The sequence below is a fragment of the Musa acuminata genome, unplaced genomic scaffold, assembly GCF_036884655.1.
Source record: "Musa acuminata AAA Group cultivar baxijiao unplaced genomic scaffold, Cavendish_Baxijiao_AAA HiC_scaffold_1057, whole genome shotgun sequence".
Classification (NCBI taxonomy): Eukaryota; Viridiplantae; Streptophyta; class Magnoliopsida; order Zingiberales; family Musaceae; genus Musa; species Musa acuminata.
This window is the reverse complement of record NW_027021271.1, coordinates 1-17,201: the sequence shown is the minus strand read 5'-3', so window position 1 is coordinate 17,201 and position 17,201 is coordinate 1. Positions and strand designations below refer to the sequence as shown.

General features: G+C 37.0%; 2 protein-coding genes across 2 annotated transcripts; one reads left to right on the top strand and one right to left on the bottom strand.

Annotated features, from left to right (window-relative positions):
• Positions 1-7: 7 nt before the first annotated feature.
• Positions 8-3,246, bottom strand: LOC135665991 (sodium/hydrogen exchanger 3-like). The gene is made up of 3 exons (XM_065177462.1): positions 2,842-3,246; positions 2,622-2,740; positions 8-1,181 (listed from the first exon to the last, which is right to left on the bottom strand). Exons 1-3 carry the CDS (start codon positions 3,016-3,018, stop codon positions 1,046-1,048), a joined length of 432 nt encoding a protein of 143 aa, XP_065033534.1. The 5' UTR covers positions 3,019-3,246; the 3' UTR covers positions 8-1,045.
• Positions 3,247-3,808: 562 nt separating this feature from the next.
• On the top strand, positions 3,809-17,147 carry LOC135665992 (uncharacterized). The gene is made up of 6 exons (XM_065177463.1): positions 3,809-4,073; positions 5,086-5,147; positions 9,033-9,087; positions 10,885-10,983; positions 12,138-12,224; positions 12,985-17,147. Exons 1-6 carry the CDS (start codon positions 3,978-3,980, stop codon positions 13,147-13,149), a joined length of 564 nt encoding a protein of 187 aa, XP_065033535.1. The 5' UTR covers positions 3,809-3,977; the 3' UTR covers positions 13,150-17,147.
• Positions 17,148-17,201: the final 54 nt, after the last annotated feature.

Below are 17,201 nucleotides of genomic sequence, written 5' to 3'. Positions count from 1 at the left end.
AGTTCAATTGCAGAGATTACAATAACATGCTTGTATACACTGTTTTAGACATGAAGAAACAATTTAGTGCATGCACATGCCATATATCACTCTGTGGGTGCCTGAAACAGAGGGTTATAGATATTTTTAATACATAACTAAGAGTATTTCTACTGTATATAGCATCGCATCAATGTTCATTTCAGTAGTAAACCATTATACATATGGACAAAAATGCCCATAATAATTTCTCTACTTTTTCTAAGTTGTCCATGCCTCCTGTTTAGAATATTTCTGTCTCCTCTTCTTGTCATCCAATGCTCACTAGGAACAGGCCAAAAAACCAATTTCCTACTCCCAAATTCATCTTCATTATACAACAGACTGGAAAATTAGTTGATGGGCACAAAAAAGGATAGAAACAATTATACTAACAGGTACTTGGCCTAAAGGCAAAGGAGTCAGTTGATGTTTTGAATGAGGTTTATTTGTAGGTTGGGTTATATTCCACCATTTTTTCCAATGAAGGCAAATAACAGAAGTGAAATGTGAATCATTAGGATATGTTGGTTTCTTCTTGATAATAGTGGAAATGCTATGGATGAGATGTAAACAAGCCATAATAATGGGATTTTTAGATAACACATCCATTGATTTAAAGTATGTTCTCTAACATAAAACTACACTAATATATGGAGAAAAATTGTCTCCACTGATTGTTGGGTCTATGGCCTTTTGTGTCATACCTTTTCAAGATTTGTTCCATTGGAGATGTCTTACTAGAATTCCAAGATCGTGTCCATGTTTGATAGCTCATAGGTAATGCCAAAGAAATAATAAAAGTAAAGTATAATATAGGTTGTATTAGACAAAGAAGGTAATGTTAATATCAAATAGAAACAATAAAAAGGATGTACCCAGTGCACGAGGGGATGTACATTAAATAGAAACAATATGCAAATAAATTGTAGGTTCACAATGTTCCTTCATCTCTTCACATATAAATCAAAAAATGAAAATTGAGAGAGGGGATGTGCATTAATCATAAAATAACTGAGTTCCAGATTTAAGTTTGTTGACATTCTAAGAAACAACACTTCTTACCTGTGGAGATGATGCAAAAGGATATTAGTGTTCCTAGTACACCAAACAGTAGAATTGTTGAGAAATTTCGAAAAAATTGTTTTTTCTTGACCTGAAAACTGCACATAAATTGGGCTCAGATAAGGGAAGAAATTTGTCTAGAAAGAAAACTACCATGACACTGAAATTGGTATTTGCTTAATAACGCTTATGCAAGTAGCACACCTGAAAATTAAGTTATTTAACTTGTAAGATTAAGTAAACGATCTCAATCTCACCAATTCTGCATGTAGATAAAACTGTGCCTGTGTGAATAGTCACTTAAGAATCCCTCGAGTGCATGTAAATATAGTTCAGGACATGTCATATTGCACAAATAGAATTCAAATTCAAGCATGAATAAGTATATGTGTGACGGTACACCCTGATTAAGTCTTTGCTCTTAACTAAGTCATATCACTTTGAAGAATCTTTTCTCTAGTTCATTGCTATCTTTTTTTGAAGCATTCACCACATCATTTTTCAGCCAAGTTTTTATGAAATTTAACTTTGACTCCACGATAAGGTTGCATACCAAGTTTTTATGACTTGGGTGTCAAAGAGTAGGGTATTCACATATATTGCTAAGTATAATCTTGAGAAAAAATCCATTATTTTTAGTCTCATGCTCTTCTGCAGATACATGCTCTTAAACAGTGTTTTCCTTGGCATGTACACACCATTACGTGATCAGCTGCTGGCATGATGCATGTCATAACTCCGTGCCGTGCCATCAGTATGAATCTTGTCATCACTGTGCTGATAACAGCAAGTAGTGGCTTTTGAGAAAATTCCATTGCTTTTAGTCTCATGCTCTTCCATGAATACATGATTTAACCAACTGTTTTTACTTGCCATGCACTCACCATTGTGCCGATCAGCTGCTGACATGATGCATGCACCAAGTATATGTAATGCTATGAATCCTGTCATCACTGTGCTGACACCAGCATATAGTGGCTTTTTAGAAAAATCAATTGCTTTTTAGTCTCATGCTCTTTCACGAACATATGCTCTTAACCAAATGTTTTACTTGCCATGCACACACCATTGTGCCAATTAGCTGCTGGCATGACACATGCCACAAGTATATGCAATGCCATCAGTATGAGTCCTGTCTCTGTGCTGACACCAGTATGAAGTGGTATTGAGAAGGGTGGATTAGAAAGAAAAGATAATTATTGAAGTATTATGTCATACGAGGGTGTACCACTGCTGACAGTGTATCAGCAGAGAATGTGCTGTCCCAAATTAAAAATTGTGCTCTTGGTTCTTCAGTTTCTTTCGGACTATGTTTTCACCATGAAGAAATTTACATCAATAGATAAAAATATACCTGTGCCTGATAATCATGAGTATATATATATATATATATATATATATATATATATATATATAGCAGAAAGGAATGAGAAAATTGAGTAATTTCAGTAGAAATGATCATCTTTGGTTTTCTTTTATGCTCGTATTGTCCTAATCTACCAATTAGAAGAATCAAATACTAAAGTAAGGGGAAATACCCGGCGTTGAAGATGATGGGAGGCAACAGATATATGAAGAACAGTTCCTCATCAAACGTGAGGATGCGGGACCTCTTCCATTTGGTAACCAACAGCATCACAAGACCAGCACACAAACCCTAAAAGAAAGAATGAGCTCATGAGCGTAAATAAAGCAGACCCCAAGCTACAAAGCCTCAGCTCTAAAACCAGGAGAGGAGAAGGGGACGGGAAGCCAAACCAGGAGGAGGGAGGCGATGGACTCGTTGGCCCAGCGACTGCCCTCGAGGAGGTGACCGATGACGAGACAGGCGCAGAGGAGGGCGACGAAGACGGTGATGGAGACCACGACCGAGGCGGTGGCCGCGGTCGTCGGGACGTCGGAGGCGGGGAGGGAGAGCAGGGTCGAGGTGGCCATGGCGGTGGCTCTGCGATAGGCGTGATGCGAGGAGAATCGTGGTCTGTGGCCATGGGTTTGGCTTTTGCAGAGATGGATGAGAAGGACACGGCAAAGAGAGAAGGAATGGCAGGTCGAGAGTGCGATATATACTTACCTTTCGTCTCGTTTGAACGACCGTTCGTAGTCATGGCTTACGGCCCTCTCCATCAAAAATAAAAACATAGATGATAGAAACATCGGGTAATGGATGAGAGGGTAGAGATTACTAGAGATAGAGACAGAGACAAAGACAATAAAGGATGAACAATAAATGGGTAAGATTATCTTTCACAAAAAAAACAAAATCCTCTTATCAAAATTTTTGAAAACGAGAGCATCAATTTCTCAAAAAGTAGAATTTTTATTTCCAAAATTTATCCATTGCAGATTACAATTCATCAATATCATCTGTTATTACGGGAATCTTAAAGTATCTCGTCGCTCTCCTCTACCAACTTTAGCTTAATTTGTCAATCCCATTATATCCATATTTCAGAAATTTTAAATTAAATGTTACAGGTGGATCCCATTGCACTCATTCCTAACTTTGTACACTCAATCATCACCTTAGCACTCATTTCAAACGATGAGGTGCTTTAAGGTTCGTGCGGCACATCATGATATTCCCCCGTACGTACGTGATCTGTTGATTCCTTTTATCCAAACAAACAGCCAACAAACACATTCGTCCGTTTGTTATGTATACGCTTACGTATGTATATAAAAGAATCTCCGAGAACAGAAATGCGAGTGGAGAGCCAGCGAAACCGCCGCTTTTATTGGAAGTCCTTTTTGATTCTAATATAGGCTTTAGCTTTGAGCTTTGGCGAGAAAGAGAGAGAGAGAGAGGGGGATTGTGGCCTTCGCCTTCCTCGTAGAGGGGCGGAGTCCGGCCAAAGTGGTCGTCGGGGGAGGGGGAGGGGAGGGGCGGGTTGTCGATGGCCGTCTCCTGGTCCTCCGCCATCAGGATCTCCCTCCTCGTCCTCCTCGTCGCCGCCGTCGTCGCCGCTTTCTTCACCCTCCCTGTCCAAAAGGTGACCCACATTTCGTCTTGCTCTTGTATAAACCGGTCTATCTGCTGCATCCGTGATCTTCTTCATCAGACACAGCATTTTCATAGTAATCGCAGTTTGACAAAGCAATCGTGGATTACAATTTATCAATTAGTCTCCTGTGACAATTTTTTCAAGAGATTATCGAGGATCTCTTATAATATGTCTTTTGTGAACTTCTCGATACAAGGAGTAATGTCACTTTTCGTTGTCAAGTTAGACTGTGTAAACAACGCCAACAATTTACTAACTGATATTATTAAGTAAATGGACAAATAGGAAACATGTTTGACTCTCCCTGACAATTTTCGGGTAAACTAAACTAGACTATGTTTAGCCTCAACTAGGCTTTGGTTGCGTTGGTAGGAAGAATGTCTATGCTTATTGAATCAAGCTGTGTATCAAAACGGGAGGGGTTGAAAAATACCGCTGCTTGTTAGGTTGGACAGACATGGAAGTTACATAAATTTACAGATTTTAAGGCCATCCTCATTTACTTTGCTGTGCTGGAGAAAATTTCCCAACAGATGTGGTTCAATCAAGTTCAAACATTGAATTGGAAATGTGATGAATGAAATTGATTCAAATTGTCTAGAATGTGGGGAAAAATAAAATTACTTTGAATCCCTTGGGTTTGCATTAAGAGCAAGGACCATCATTTAATGCGTAGACCTAGGCTAGAAATTTATTATCATATGCTAACAGCTGCATCATCGGTAAGCATGACACATGCCATTACCTTTTTAGCATGGTATTATCCCATGCTGACATCTGCTGATCAAAACATCAATCCTTGATCAATAGAACTTACAATTATTTGAGGCAGTGAAACTTCAGAGATGCTATTTCTCCCTACTGACATATATTACATGCCGGCATCCTTATGCGTTCAAGATCTTGATACAATAGAAAACATCATACAGCAAATTATAGAGTATCCTATGGTGGTCTTTTTAGTTGACTAATAGTTGTAACTAACTTGGATTTCTTACAGATTTTGAATGACTTTTTGGTGTGGATAAAGCAGAATGTTGGTCCGTGGGGTCCTGTTGTGCTGTAAGTCCCATCTTAATTGCTAGGCTTGACAATTTTTATAGATGGTTGTTGCAAATCATTGGTTTGCTTTACCTCATGTTTGCTTATAATGCTTTCTTTTATGGGTCCATTTTACCATTTTTCCATGGTTATTGATTTTATCATTGTGAAACATTCTAACTATACCTAATATGTGCTTTGGCATGCAATTGCTGTGACTCACCAAGATACAGCATGGCAGAGCAAATCAACTATAGAATGTGTTTATCATTGTATTTATTATGTTGTTGCTTATATGCACTTGGAGTCTAGCTCGACAAATCCCTGTTTATAGAAGGTATTAAGTTCAAAGACCAATATGATATGGTTATCAAATTATTTTAATTTTATTTAAAAATAATATCATCTTCTGCTAGAAGTGTGAGTTATGATTTTTTTTCTCTTTTCTTTCCTTTGGTTCAATAAACATGAGTTGTAAATCATATTTTAACTTATATTTTTTCGCAACCCTGACTGTTAACAAATTATGGACAATCATGATAGACTTCGAGACTATGTGATCTAAATTTTGGCATGTCAGATTGCCATTAGACAATGTACTATTACTGAATTCAATAGGAAATGTTTCCAATATATCTTTTATATTTTATACTTATTCTCATATTTATATAACATCTGAAAACATATGCACAAGAAACCTAACAGTAGAGTACACTAAGATCCTCCATATATTCATCTTAAGGATGAAAACATTGAAAATTGAATTTCTTACTGCCAAACACCCCACATAATGTAAGTATAAAAACATTTATTTTAGAACTTATATATTACATAATGTAAATTCGAAGCCATACGTTTACCATAGGTAGTCAACTTTTAGTAATTAGATGGTTTGTGATATACATAACAAGGTATGCAGTTTCGAATAATACCGCATGTACTGGGTGGTACGTACCGGTCCGTCAGCTGACCGGTACACGGACCGCTCGTCACCGGACAGTATATATATATATATATATATATATATATATATATATATATATAAGATATGCAATACCGTATCGTATCGTACCGGTATTTCGAGGTTAGCTCGATATGGTATGGTACCGGTGTACTGAGTGGTACACCAGGGCATACCGAGCGGTACACCCTAGTGTACCGAATAATTTTTATATATTTTCTTCATACTGTAGCACTGTAGCACTGCTATAGTATAATACTGTAGCATTGTACAGTGTAATACTGTAGTACTGTAGCGGTATCGGGCGGTCCGCATACCAGTATGTCGTCGGACCGGTATGTACTGCCCATACCGGATGGTACCATTCGGTATTGCATACCATGTATATATATATGTATATATATATACATATATATATATATATACATATATATATTTATATATATTAAAAGGCAACGTCGCCCGGAGAAGGAAAAAAAATAAAAAATATATATATATATATATGAGGTGACGTCGCATTTTATAAAAATATTATATATAAAAAAATCTTTTATATATATATATATATATATATACATATACATATACCGAGCGGTATACTGAACGATATACCGCTCGGTATACTGTATCGTACCGTACTGAGCGGTATTCTTGACAATCCTGTTCATTCTTTGACATCATGATGTGCTTTCAGAATGTTGACTAAGTAGAGTAGATGTTCTTTGGGGCAGGAAGAACATAGTTGATGAGATCGTGCACTGGTCAAAGGTACAGTTGCAAGGCATGAACATTTTTACCAGAGAGGATATCTTCAGTATGAATCTTTTCCTATGAGGGCTAGGCACATGAAGAATAGATCATAATCTTGCTACTGTTAGATTGTTTACTATAAGTGAGGAGCATTGTAATATGTTTCTTATGATTAATGGGTTTGTTGGTGGGAACTAAGAAATTTTCATGAGTCTCCAGCCTCAATAGGACACTTGTCTCTATAGGATCTGTATTCAAAGTGTGAAGCAGCTTTATATACAAGCAAGGTGTAGCTTGGGTTGGCCTTCTATTATTTGTTTCACAGGTCATAGTTGATGCAGTTAGAAGTATGTGAGCAACACCTAGTAGCTAAGTTACTATTGCAGCTAATGTTTGTTGGGAAATCATTGGGGGGCGACATCATATGCGCAGCGGAAGAACAAGAAAACAAAAATCCCCGATTCCCAAAAGGATGTTCGTCGTCGTGCGAAGATTGGTGCGCAAAAAATCCGCAAAACACAAAACTGCGTATAGAGATTGTGTTACCTAGGGAGATCGTATATCCCTGTTTCCTTGCAGATCCTTAGGAGAGGGTGAAGGAGGTCAAGCGTCCTCCTCTCTAGCGGTGATCCACACAGCAGGGTTGCGACGACGCTCCTCAAAACTCCAGGCCTACTCTGAGGTGGAGAGGGAGAGGAGAATAGGAAAGGCAAGCAAAGACTCTAGTCTATGAGGCTGTGAATCCCTCCTATTTATAAAGATCCCGTGTCAAACCCTAATGGGTCCTTCCCTAGTGGGTATTGGATCTGCATCCAATAAGACAAGGGCTCCGTCGGATATCTCATATCCGAACCTCTACTCATCGCAATGCCTACCATATGTGTGTGACCCTCTAGGCCTAATATCGAGCTGGCCGTGAGTCATACCTGTCAGAACTCCTTCTAACTCAGTGAATTATTATCTCTGTAATAATTCACTCGACTCATCAACTACGGACGTACTAGGCCACTACGCCATAGTCCCCAGACGATACAGGGGAATCCAATCCATTGGACCTGTCTGTCCTCAGTTACCATGTACCTATAGTCCCTCATCCATCTAATATCCCAGAGACCGTATATCGAGCATGATGCTGTCAGACCCATACGGTTTCTACTCGAGTCTCGCTCTAATCGGATTCTCCCGGAGAACTCTTTCTCTCTCAACCCGAATGACCCTGGCCAGGGATTTGTCTGAGCAAGAACACATAGGATATTCCTCTCATGACGCCGAGAGTGGATGATCCTCTATTGACACTCAATAGCCCTCGTAAGGTCGACTACCACTCCCAATGACCAGCTGTACTAGATCTGGGGACAGCCAAACCTATAAGTCTGGTATCAAAGAGTGGAGCACTCATACAGGACATCCTTGGTGTCTCAAGTCTAAGGACCAGATACACCACTAGGACTACGGAATCACTGTCTGACAATAAGGCATCATCAACCATCCAGCATTCCGTAAGCGGATCAATCAGTGAACTCATTCTCCAATGAGCACCTGTACTGTATCCCTAGTGTCCCTATACGAGCAGCTATGAGACCAGCTGCATCCATCATATGGACGGGTATACAGCACACCAGTCTATCCGGTTATCACGATGTCCCTCTCGAGTAACCTATGACCGGGATTATTTAGGATATGTGTTTAAAGGTGAATCGATCTCATTATCGTGATCTCATCACGATCCGATTCCCATTGCACAAATCCAAGGACATCACAATATATATATGCATTTATGCAATAGTTATAAAGTGATATACGCCAAAACATAATAAGCAAAAAGATTCTGTATCAAGTCACACGTGCCATCACTCACGTGATTGGCTTGCTGGGCACCTATGACTAGCAATGTTAAGTGCAACTATGACTTGCCAGATTTTGTTTTTTGTTTTTTGCAGTTTTTATGTTTATCATAAAGCTCTTTCTTTGAAATTTCTGTTGGCACTTATGTCTTGTTTCGGTTATTTCTATTGGTTAAAGACTATTGGAATTCCTTTACAAGTTTTGGTCATCGTTTTGTAAAACCATCTTATGAAAGCTTTCATGTCATGTACCATATCATCATATGTACCTTTTTCTTAGTGTTTGATGCCAAAATTTTACAGCTACTTATCAAAGAAAATTAACCTTCTCAATTTGTTCTTTATAATCAGGGCTGTTGCATATATTCCTTTGACAATTCTAGCTGTTCCGGCATCAATACTTAGTGTAAGCACAAATTTCTCTTAATATTATTAAAGTTTACTTATTTGGACAATTACACTTCTTATTGATATGTAGTATATCTCAATTAATGAAATTTTCCATCTTGTATTTTGCTTGTTCTTGGGATGAGATTTTGTGTATATGAAGTTTTGAAGTTTGTTTCCCTGTTGATGTAGACACATATTTTATGCATGTATTGTACTAAGCAAGTACAGTATGGTCCATGAGAAATTATGACCCTTCCAGCACTGTGTTCTTATGATAAGAACTCTTGAGAATACCGTATGAATGTAAGGATCTCTATTTCCAAATATTTTGTAACTGTTTCGATTTATCTCATTATTAAAGAACAATCTCTAGTCAATATGGTTATTAGGGAACAAAATGCATCCGAAGGAAATTAAATTGATTATGCATAATTTTGGATCTTTACGTTGCAGCAGATCACAATTATGCTAAGTGCCAAGCTCTGATAAGCAAATCTATGATCACATTACAACTTTTGTTCACCATCACCATTCCATGACTTCTTTCTTTCAACCCTCCCTACCCCACCCAAAAGGGGAAAAAAAGAAAATATCAAATGAAAACTATAATGGAAAAAAATACCAATGTATGTATGTATGTATGTATGTATGTATGTATGTATGTATGTAAACTTGATGTCGTGAACTGGGAGTGGTGCGAAATCATCTGGGTGGGTCTTCTCAAGGGAGGGACGAAGTGGCTGAGACTGAGTGGGGGCTGGCGAGGGCGATTCCAAGGTTATCTCGTGGTGGAGTTGGAGTAGATTTGATCTTCGTTGGAACCTTGCACAATAGGTTGATGTCGGGAGGGATTCTCGACCCGACCCCTCCGATGCTTAAGTTAACTGATGGGGAATTGGTTCTTTATCTAGTGAGGATATTTAGGATCAGTCCTCTCTTTAGGCATCAGGGACCGATTTTTACACCTGTGGAGTCGGCGGGAAGGAATTATGGCTGCAAGGACCTCCCATACCTCCTGCAGCGCATTCATGCAGGTGATTGACCCGTACAACCCCCTGCGATGTGGATCGGCTTGTTCAGGCTCCTGTGGCATGACATCGATCTGTATCGTCCCATGTGGCACGAGGCTGATAGAAGATGGCCCAGAGAGTGTCGATCGCCAGCCCAGCCCTCTCCCACATCAGACAGATGCCGTGCTGTCCTTCACGTCAGCTCGCTAGCGGCTACCTGCGCTTGGTGCTGGAATACTCCCTATATATATATATATGTATATATATATGTGTGTGTGTATATATATATATATATATATATATATACATACACATATATATATATATACATATATATATATGTGTGTGTGTGTGTGTATATGTATGTATATATATATGTATGATATATATGTGTGTGTGTGTGTGTATATATGTATGTATGTATATATGTATACATACATATATATATATATATATACATACATATATCTATATATATATCGGTGAGATTGAATCCCTGTGGGATATGAACTTATGACAGTTTTCCAACTTTTGATGTTCCTCTATGTTTCGGACTTGATAAACAATTATATGTTATTTATGGCTGTCCTTGCATTGCTTATGTAACAATTAATATATCCAATATTATTGTGCTTTCCTTTTGTTTCTATATCAGCAAATCAGATACGAGAGCCATTTATGGTATTTTTGTTCTTGTTTAGCTTATGATGAATTCTTGTAGGCCAATGGTGATAAAGGTTAAAGATGCACATATCCTTTTGTTTCTGACTTTCAAATTCTAATATATGATTTTCATTTGCCAGCTTGGTGGTGGATATCTGTTTGGATTGCTGATAGGCTTTTTTGCTGATTCAATTGGATCAACACTTGGTTCTGTAGCTGCATTTTTACTTGGTAGAACGGTAATAAAAATTTTGAATCTGTGATGGCCTGTAATTAACAAATTAGATTCCCTCTTTACTCTAGTCTACTTTTGTCATCTGAAGCAATAGTTTTTCTCATATTTATTGTTTCTTTGGGATTGAAATTTTGGAGGTTGTTGATAACCATGGCAAAAGACGAAAGAACTAAAATTATTGGATCCTTATGTTGATTTGGGATCAGATCTAAGTCATTGAGAATCCAATAACCTAAGCTGTCCAACTTTCTTGAACCACATGAATTTGACTCAATTTTAAGTTGGATAAGATGTGCAAACCTGATAATTTACAGGTATTAACTATAATATAGAACTATCTCGTATGGTGTAATAGTGATAAGTCAAATGCTAAGATCTAGCTGACAAACTTATTAGAAAAACAAGTATATATTTTTTCCTTTTGTTTTTAGGTGAAATTGGAGCTTTGTATTCCAATGTTTTGAGATGATGCTGTTTATTTCACTTAGGAGTTTTACCTTGCATCTATTGTTAGCTGTTTATATTACACTTCATTATGATTTTCAATAAAGGTGCATGCTTCTATAGCAATAGTATACTGGATTGTGCCATAACTTAGAAGTTAAACATACGTGGGCAAGAATACTGCTTGATAAAGGCATACTTGGAAGTCCTCATGTTTCAAAATCCATCATGGTGTATCCCTAAATTGCAACTGAAGGCTAGATTCTGTGCTTTTTATGGTGCTCATATGGACTGTGAGTTAAGGTGCTCTTTTAAAGATGTGAAGAAGAGGGACCTAACAGGGGTTATTGCAAGTGAAACCAAAGCAGTGTCAATGGCTGGTCCATATGGGCGAAGTCACTTTCTAACCTAATGCAAACTGTGTCTACGGTCTCCTACCTTTGCAATGGATGTATCTGCTTTATTTTCTGCTAACAATAAAGAAAATTATGGAATTACATGGCCATGTTCTTTATTTTGTATTCATTACTCGTATCCTCTACCTCTGCTCAGTGATAGGTTTATCATCAGCGCTTGTCCTAACGAGATTTTTTATTTACTCATCCAGTATTCCTATGTGAACTGCATCCACCAAACAATACTGATTAGTTTATGGAATATTTGATGTTTCTCACATGACTCAATCACTAGCATCTTTCTGTGATTCTTTTACAGTTAGGAAGGCCTTATGTTGTCTCCAAGTTGAATGATTATCCAGAGTTTCAGGCTGTTGCTGCTGCAATTCAGAGATCTGGATTTAAGGTTTTGTTGAAGCTCTTGGAGAACTCCTTGCATCTTGCCTACTTTACATAGGGCTTATGATAAAACAACTTTTCAAAAAGAGCACAAAATGAATTTGAGTATTTAAAATTGTTCCTAATTCTCATGATTTTTTTTCAAACAATACCAATTGCATTTTAACAAGAGTATATCTCTCTGGTTAAATCATGTTAATATACTCACGACTTTTCAGGATAAGTTTGTTTTATCAGTTCACAGAATTCCAGAGTAAAATAGGCTGATTTTTCTTAATCTGATATAGTTCTTATGAATTTGCTCCAGTATGTCTGGTATATAAATTTTTTTAGTAGGATTCACATGATAAACACCCTTATACATGGTCAAAAATCTGTTTTAGAACTTGTATTATTTAATTGCAGACTAGATATTTTTTCAGCATCTTTAGCTCATGCTTGAATTGTTTATTATAGTTAGAGTTTGCATAATCCATCCATCTAAGAAGTTTTGATATTTGTGAAGGTTAAAAAGAGATTTTGAATGTTTGCTAAAAAAAGCATCAGCTATACTTTTTTTCAGTTGCTATTCTGACATGCATTGCATGGTTTTGCTTAAATAGCCTTTTTCCATAAATTATATGACAAAATATACTGGCGTGAGTCGATATTTGACTAATTGGATTTTCTTATTGTTTCATACAATTAATCCCGTGAAATGGTACCATAGTGTGTTTGAAAATAATTTAACTATGCTGACACTCAGTTTCACTTTTCTCTTCCTGCAGATTGTATTGCTGCTTAGGCTTGCACCTTTACTTCCATTTAGCATGTTGAACTACTTCCTAGCTGTGATGCCTATTGGCATCGGGGAATACACGATGGCGTCCTGGCTTGGAATGATGGTATCCTTATTTAATCTTTTCCATGCAATGATTGAAGATGCTAATTGATAATGTTATCCAAAGTTGTTTTTGCCTTTTTTGGAGTTTGTTACACACTCATTCCCATTTGCTTGCTTGACTATCTTATTAAATCATATATGATGAAATATATGTCATTTCTTGGTGAATAAAAAACATTCATTCCTTTATATTGGAAGCTTCTCATATTGTTTAAGATATTCAAAGGTTCAAATAGTTAATTCTGTTACAAATTGAATTTTCTTTTGTGAGAATCATAATAAGTTAACTAATGTTTTGTTTCACTAATATGCTTTAGAAATATTTTACCTACTATTTTTGTACTAGACATAATTTAAGACAATAATCGACCACAAACAGTTAAGATTTATGACTTTGTTGTTGTTGTATATAATTTAAGGCAGTTGTACTGGTATACACGATGTCAGTACTTCAAATCCTCACGGGCCCCATCATGCCTTCTAGGTTTGTTATGAGTGTCCAACTGGCTGTCAACAAACCTGACCTCGATTTACTAGTCACTGATCACACAAGATTTGATTAAAGAATTAGATTTATGTTATGTATAAAATGTTTAAAGAAATTGTTTCTTTCCTTTTTTCCCTCATCTTTACTCTCGTTTCTAATTTTCCTTTTCCTTTTTATTTTATGGTTTATGTACTATCAACACGAATGTTGAGATTTACAGTTTTATTGTTGTTGTTGTACTCTCAGCACAAACAATAGAAATAAGACATACATTTAATGGTAAATGGAAAAAAACTAGTTCTTCAACTTACTGATGAAAACAAAACAAAACTGGTGTCTTGTATTGTTTGACCTAGATCTTCCTTATATTATGGAAGCAATTTAGCAAACTCATTGATTCATGTCCTCTCATCTAACCCTTAGAAATACATGTCAAGTGGTAAAAACTCTTTAACATTGTATTTTTTAGATCTAAATTGTCACATACTGTTTTTTTTTAACACAACAAAATATGTGAGCATCATTCAAAAGATATTCACCTGGAGCAATTCTAGAATAATTCAATTAATTTAAAAGATAATATTTCATTAGTCTTATTAAAGATAGGAAAATTGTCTTAAAAATAACTAAGAAGCTTTAGTAGCTCAAGCTAGGAATCACAAAGAGCGAGAACTTCTAGTGACGTTAATAAGTGATATAAAAATATCTATTTTACCAAAGTCTTATGATCTGGATCGTTTAAAACAAGAATTACAATTTCGAATAATATCGCTCGTACCGGGCGGTACATATCGGTCCGTCAACAAACCGGTACACGGATTGCGACGACGTCGTGTCGTCGAAAAAGGCGACGCGACGTCACCTCGGCAACGTTGTCGAAAAATTCTTTTTTTTATATATAAATATATATAAGATTTTTTTTACTTATATATATATATATATATATTACGCGGCATCACCAAGGCGACGTCACCAAATTATATATATATATTATATATATAATACCGCTCGGTATACAGTACCGTATCGAGCGAATGTTAAAACTCCGGTACGGTACGATATTTCAATCCTTGGTTTAAAATTTGAATAGTAAATATAAAATAAAATATTTCAGTAATCATGCTGAGTATGAATCTTTTAAAATCATAAATCCATAAAATTAAATTTATTTAAAATAATAAGTGACCTCAAGATAATATAAATACAATTATGCATAAATCAATAGGTAATATCATTTTGTATATACTAAGTCTATTGTCACATTAGTATTAGTCGAACAATTGAAGGTGCACCAAGGACTTACTCTGATTCTTTATTCTTCCAATATTTATTCTTTTAATATTGAATGTAGAGAACCCATATTATACTTATTTAGAATAAACGGAGTGATGTTCCTCACTCATCAAAGTGGCAGCACATTCCTTTTCCACTTAAGGATTATATTTGACACCCTACTCAAGGTTGGCCTTATCGGTTCGTATTAGTGTGTCGACTAGCTATCAGTACGGTACATACTAAGTTGTACTGAGCCATACCAAGTGTACCGACACATGATACATGGGAATATACCAATGTATTGCCTGTATTAGTCCCCTATTGGATTGGTACGTATTGCTCGTATCGAGGGGGGAAGCTGTTAAGAAACCGCAGAGAGCATCATATACGTAACGAAAAAATAAAACAAAAACAAGATTCCCAAAATAGGTTCATCGAATTGTTGTGCGACGATCGGGAGTGTAAAACTGGTAAAACAGAAAACTACGTAAGGTGTGTAAGACGATCTCACCTAAGGGAACTTGTATATTCCCAAACAATACAGATCCAAGTCCGCGGATGAAGGAGATCTCGCGTTCTCCTCTCTAGCGGTGATCCATATGGCTGATGAAGCAGTGACACACCTCCTTTTGAAGCATGTGCTTTTCCTTGCTTTTGCGCACAACAAGGCAGTAGCAATTTAAGAAGGGGCTAATCCTTCTTGTTGTCCTCACACTCCAAATAGGGTTGATGGCAATGGAGGAAAGGACCAAAGGAGTCTAGCCTATAAGCCTTTGGTCCCTCTCCAATTTATAGAAAGGCCTCTCAAGTTAACCCCGATGGATCCTTCCTTTTGAGTTTTGGATCTTCATCCAATAACCCCTCTACTTAATGGATATTGGATCTCCATCTAATAACCACTCTACGCCCTATTGGGTCTCACCCAAAAGATTTAGTAAAACAAGGGCTTATTAGACATCATATGTCTAATCCTCTATTCGTCGCGTCACCTATCATATGTGTGTGACCCTCTAGGTCCAATACCGAGTTGGTCGTGAGTTGCACCTGCCAGAACTCTTTCTGACTCAGTAATTTATTATCCTCATAATAATTTATTTAATTTATCTTCTATGGACATACTAGGCCACTATGTCATAGTCCCCAAACGGTACAGGAGGATCTAATCCATTGGACATGTTTGCCCTTAGTTACCGTGTATCTATGGTCCCTCATCCATCTAATATCCCAAAGATCGTATACTGGGCATGGCGTTGTCATGCCCATACGAAATCGATTCGAGTCTCATTCTAATCAGATTCTCTCGGAGAACTCTTTTTCTCTCAATCCGAATCTTACACTTATCGAATTCATCATGATCCGATCAACTCTTGCTAAGGATTTGCCTGAGTGAGAACACATAAGATATTCTTCTCATGAAATTGAGAGTGGATGATCCTTTATTAACACTCAATTGCCTTCGTAAAGTTGGCTATCACTCCCGATTACCGACTGTGCTAGATTTAAAACTTTCAAACCTATAAGTCCGTTGTCAAAGAGTGCAATACTCATACAGAGCATCCTTTGTATCTCAAGTCTAAGGACCAAACACGTAATTGAAATTATGGAATTGTTGTACGACGATAAGATATCATTAAGTTGATCATTTAATAAACTCATTCTCCAATGAGCACCTGTACTATATCTCTAGTGTTCTCACATAAGTAGCTATGAGATCAAATGCCTCATCATATGTGCGGGTGTATAGCACACTGGTTTTCTAGTGTTCCCACGTAAGCAGCTATGAGATCAACTGCCTCATCATATGGGCGGATGTATAGCACACTGGTTTGTCCGGTTATCTCGATATCCCTCTCAAGTAACCTATGATCAGGATATTTAGGGTCTGTGTTTATAGACGAATTAGTCTTATTATCATGATCTCATTATGATCTCATTCCCAGCACAGATCTAGGGACGTCACAATATATATTCATCATTAATATAAAGTGATAAAATTTCATAATAATAATAATAAAAAAGATTGTGCAGTGTTACACGTGTCATCACTCATGTGATTGGTTTGTAATGCACTTGTAATTAGCAAAGGCAAGGGTTTAAAAACCCTTTTTAATGGTTTAAACGATTAATTTGACCATTTGAAATAGGACGATCTTAGCCCTTGATTGGTAATGATCGAAATTTGATCATTATCGCTAGATACAGACCTCATATCACTCGATACGGGATCAGATTATGGTACCGCCCGATAGAAGGCAGTCCACGTATCGATCTCCTATTGGACCGATATTTACTGCCTATACAGAGGGGTACATATTGCTCGTTTTGTATCGGTCCATGCA

Excerpts from the sequence above, each read along its gene's own strand:
- LOC135665991 (XM_065177462.1), bottom strand. The coding sequence starts at position 3,018 with ATGGCCACCTCGACCCTGCTCTCCCTCCCCGCCTCCGACGTCCCGACG. Across the intron at positions 2,741-2,841 it reads CCATCGCCTCCCTCCTCCTG|GGTTTGTGTGCTGGTCTTGT; the intron begins GTTTGGCTTCCC and ends TCTTTCTTTTAG. Across the intron at positions 1,182-2,621 it reads CCCATCATCTTCAACGCCGG|TTTTCAGGTCAAGAAAAAAC; the intron begins GTATTTCCCCTT and ends ATTTATGTGCAG.
- LOC135665992 (XM_065177463.1), top strand. The coding sequence starts at position 3,978 with ATGGCCGTCTCCTGGTCCTCCGCCATCAGGATCTCCCTCCTCGTCCTC. Across the intron at positions 10,984-12,137 it reads CATTTTTACTTGGTAGAACG|TTAGGAAGGCCTTATGTTGT; the intron begins GTAATAAAAATT and ends ATTCTTTTACAG. Across the intron at positions 12,225-12,984 it reads TTCAGAGATCTGGATTTAAG|ATTGTATTGCTGCTTAGGCT; the intron begins GTTTTGTTGAAG and ends CTCTTCCTGCAG.